At 46.4% G+C, this 2,857-nt stretch overlaps 1 protein-coding gene across 1 annotated transcript in view; it reads left to right on the top strand.

Annotated features, from left to right (window-relative positions):
- Positions 1–713: 713 nt before the first annotated feature.
- WNT11 (wingless-type MMTV integration site family, member 11) overlaps positions 714–2,857 on the top strand; it is a 23,878-nt gene continuing 21,734 nt past the window's right edge. The window contains exon 1 of the mRNA XM_009884018.1: positions 714–840. Within this exon, the coding sequence (XP_009882320.1) occupies positions 758–840 (83 nt within the window). The 5' untranslated portion in view covers positions 714–757. The remainder of the gene's footprint in view (positions 841–2,857) is intronic.

Here is a 2,857-nt window from a genome sequence, read left to right as displayed (position 1 = left end):
CAAAACACATTTGTGGTAACAGATCAGACCGAAACATCTGCAGGGCACGGGCACCTGCGTGAAGTCGGGAAACACAGTTTTTATAATTTGTCTTCTCTGTAGAAAAAGAAGGTGGTGGTGGTGGGGGGGGAATAAATCTGGAGAGAAGGACGGCAGAGATGAATAGCTGAAGATTTGGGCTCGTTTAAAGAATTATCTTTTTTTTTTTTTTTTCTTTTTTCCTTCTTCCCGAGCACTTACACAAACCTTTTGGAGAAGGGGCGGGAGGGGGGGAGGGGGGGGCCGGGAGAGAGAAAAAAAAGTGAAGCAGTGAATGAAGTCTTGCCATGTGCAGGGTTAAATGGAAACACACAATCAGACCATAACTCAGGGTGTAATTCAAGCCATACGGTTTGTCTGTCTGTTGACTCGAAAGGTTGTATCAAGGCTTGGCGAGGGAGGGGACTGAGAGGGGATAATCCAAACTTTTTCGTGATTCATAAACCACTCCTTTGCAATTTGGATAATAGATCTCTCTCTCTCTCTCGCGCTAAACTTCAGATTTAACCATAGCTCCTGCTCTTTCTTTCTCTCCTTTCAGGTTGTTCATCTCCAAGGAGGAGCAACACCCAAACTGCAGGGAAATACGTTGTGCAGAAAATTAGGAAAACTCCTTTTTTGTTTTGTTGTTGTTTTGTTTTTCTTTTTTTTTTCTTTTTTTTTTTTATCCTTTGGAGAAGCTGATTTCCTTCGGCAAGTGAGGGACGGTGGAGGAAAAATGAAGCTGAGCCCGCGATTTTTCTTAGCTGGTTTTCTGTCTTTGGTTCTGCAGACGGGGCTTTGCTATGGGATAAAATGGATGTAAGTACCTGGCTATCTCTCTGCATTTTTAAAGTCTTTGTAGGCGTTGCTGGTCTCCTACCCATTTGTTGTTTGTTTTTTGGTTGTTTTTTTTTGCAACTGCTATGTGAAGCACACTGTAAAGCCATTTAAAGAGCAGCAAGCGCTGCATTTCTCCGGGCATTCATTGATTTCAAGTGTGTGTACTAGGGGCTTGTGCTAACAATACGTCTCCATCTTCTTTCCAAAATATGCATGATTTAGGCTCGCTTTTTCTCCTCCTCATTGATACCAAAAAGGAAAGGCACACACTTGAACGCTCACATGAGCCACTTAATGAAGTTTCTAGCGTTAGGTCCTGCCACGCTGGGAAACTCTCCCACCGGGACCACTGGTCGTGCTGAGTAGGAGCTGAGAGCAGTAGGGACGGCAGCTGAGATAATGCCGCCAATCTCCAACCGCAGGGGATGCTTGACAGATAACATGTTTTTTTCATGGACCTTTTAACCTTTGGATTTCGTAAAGGGTGTTAAAAACGAGGCGGGGGGGTGGAGTGGGGAGGAGGGTGAAGAAATACCAGGGAGTGTGGTCAAGTCTGGATCGAGTTTCCTCGGAGGTAATGTCACTGCAAACAAAGTGAAAACATCACTATCTCATTTCTTTGCTTAAGCAAGCAATCAATTAGTTGCTTACTGCAAAAATAAACAAACAAGCCCCGCCAACACCCATCTGGTTTCACGTCCTTGATGAGTGATCTGTCTTTTCTACTTGGGTTTGAAGCCATGCACAAAATGAATAAGGGGATGTGGGCGAGCCTCAAATGAGCATCTTCCATAAAAGAAAAGGCATGATAAAATGCAAAGCCAGGAAGAATCTGTTGTGTAGGGTGTAGTGCATTGAGGTGGGGACCTTGGGGTTAGGTGGGGAAATTGAGACAAGAGGTTCCTGGTTCATCCCTCCTTCTGTGCTATGCCTAATTCCCTTTCCACTGTCCCAGTCATTGTCATTTAAGGCTCTCCCTATGCCACCTTTTGTAAAGGCTCTCTTAAATTTGGACATCTTCAAGTTAGATGTCTTGTTGGAGCCGGTGTTTTCACTGCCCTGCATGCAGTCATGGGAAAGAGGACCTTCCAGATGGGGATTCACCCTCTTCAAAGAGAACCATCCAACGTAAATGTCGAGAGATGCCCTCTGGATATGCCAGATGGGCTGCAGGGAGCTGGTGGAGACCACACATCCAGCTTTTATATGCGTAGAGAGAAACAGGGTCAATCCCTCCATAGGGTGTTTAAATGCATAAGGTGAGACGTGAAGAATAGTCACCTACTTTAGGGCATCTTTTGTTTGCTGTCTCCATACTCTAAAGACTGCCCTGGAAGTAGAGGAGAGTCAGGTTCTGATTTGTTCTTCACCATCTTGGCTTTACACCTTGTAGTAGTCACCACAGCTAAACTACATAGCCCAGCTATTTCTTTCTGCCAGCTTCCTCGAGTATTTCGTCTCTCAGCTCGGCATATATCCAGCGCCTTTCGCAAGGCGGGCATCTCCTCTCTGCAGGACTCTTAGCGACATGACCATAGACTGGCAGAGTCTGACTCGCTTGCAACCTTTATTTCTATTCAGCGCAGAAATAAAGCTGTTTTGTGGCACCCTGATTCAGCGGGGCACTACGTACAGACCCATAACTGAGCGGAGGGGCTCACATATATGCTTGGTATGAGGGTCCCACTTAAGCAAGGTGCTAAATCCCCCATGAAGGGCCTGGGTTCCTCCACAGGGCAGGGGTGAGATGAGCTTCAGAGTGAACCTGGTAGAACATTGACAACCCATAGACATGAAAAAAAAAAGGCTGGAAGGCAGAAAAGGCTGGAAGGCAGGGCAAGGTCCTAATATCTTTGCTGGCAAAAGCAGCTTTTTGGCCGGTAAGTGGTTAAGCTGCGAGGGTTGTTTTTGGGGATGGGGTGGAGGGGAGGCAGTTGGAGGGAAGACACGCTGTGGTTGCTGCTCCTCCCCTTCCCAGCAGACACATCAACCCCCC

The sequence above is a fragment of the Charadrius vociferus genome, unplaced genomic scaffold (genome assembly GCF_000708025.1).
Source record: "Charadrius vociferus isolate BGI_N301 unplaced genomic scaffold, ASM70802v2 scaffold424, whole genome shotgun sequence".
Classification (NCBI taxonomy): Eukaryota; Metazoa; Chordata; class Aves; order Charadriiformes; family Charadriidae; genus Charadrius; species Charadrius vociferus.
This window is presented reverse-complemented; position numbering and strand designations above follow the sequence as displayed.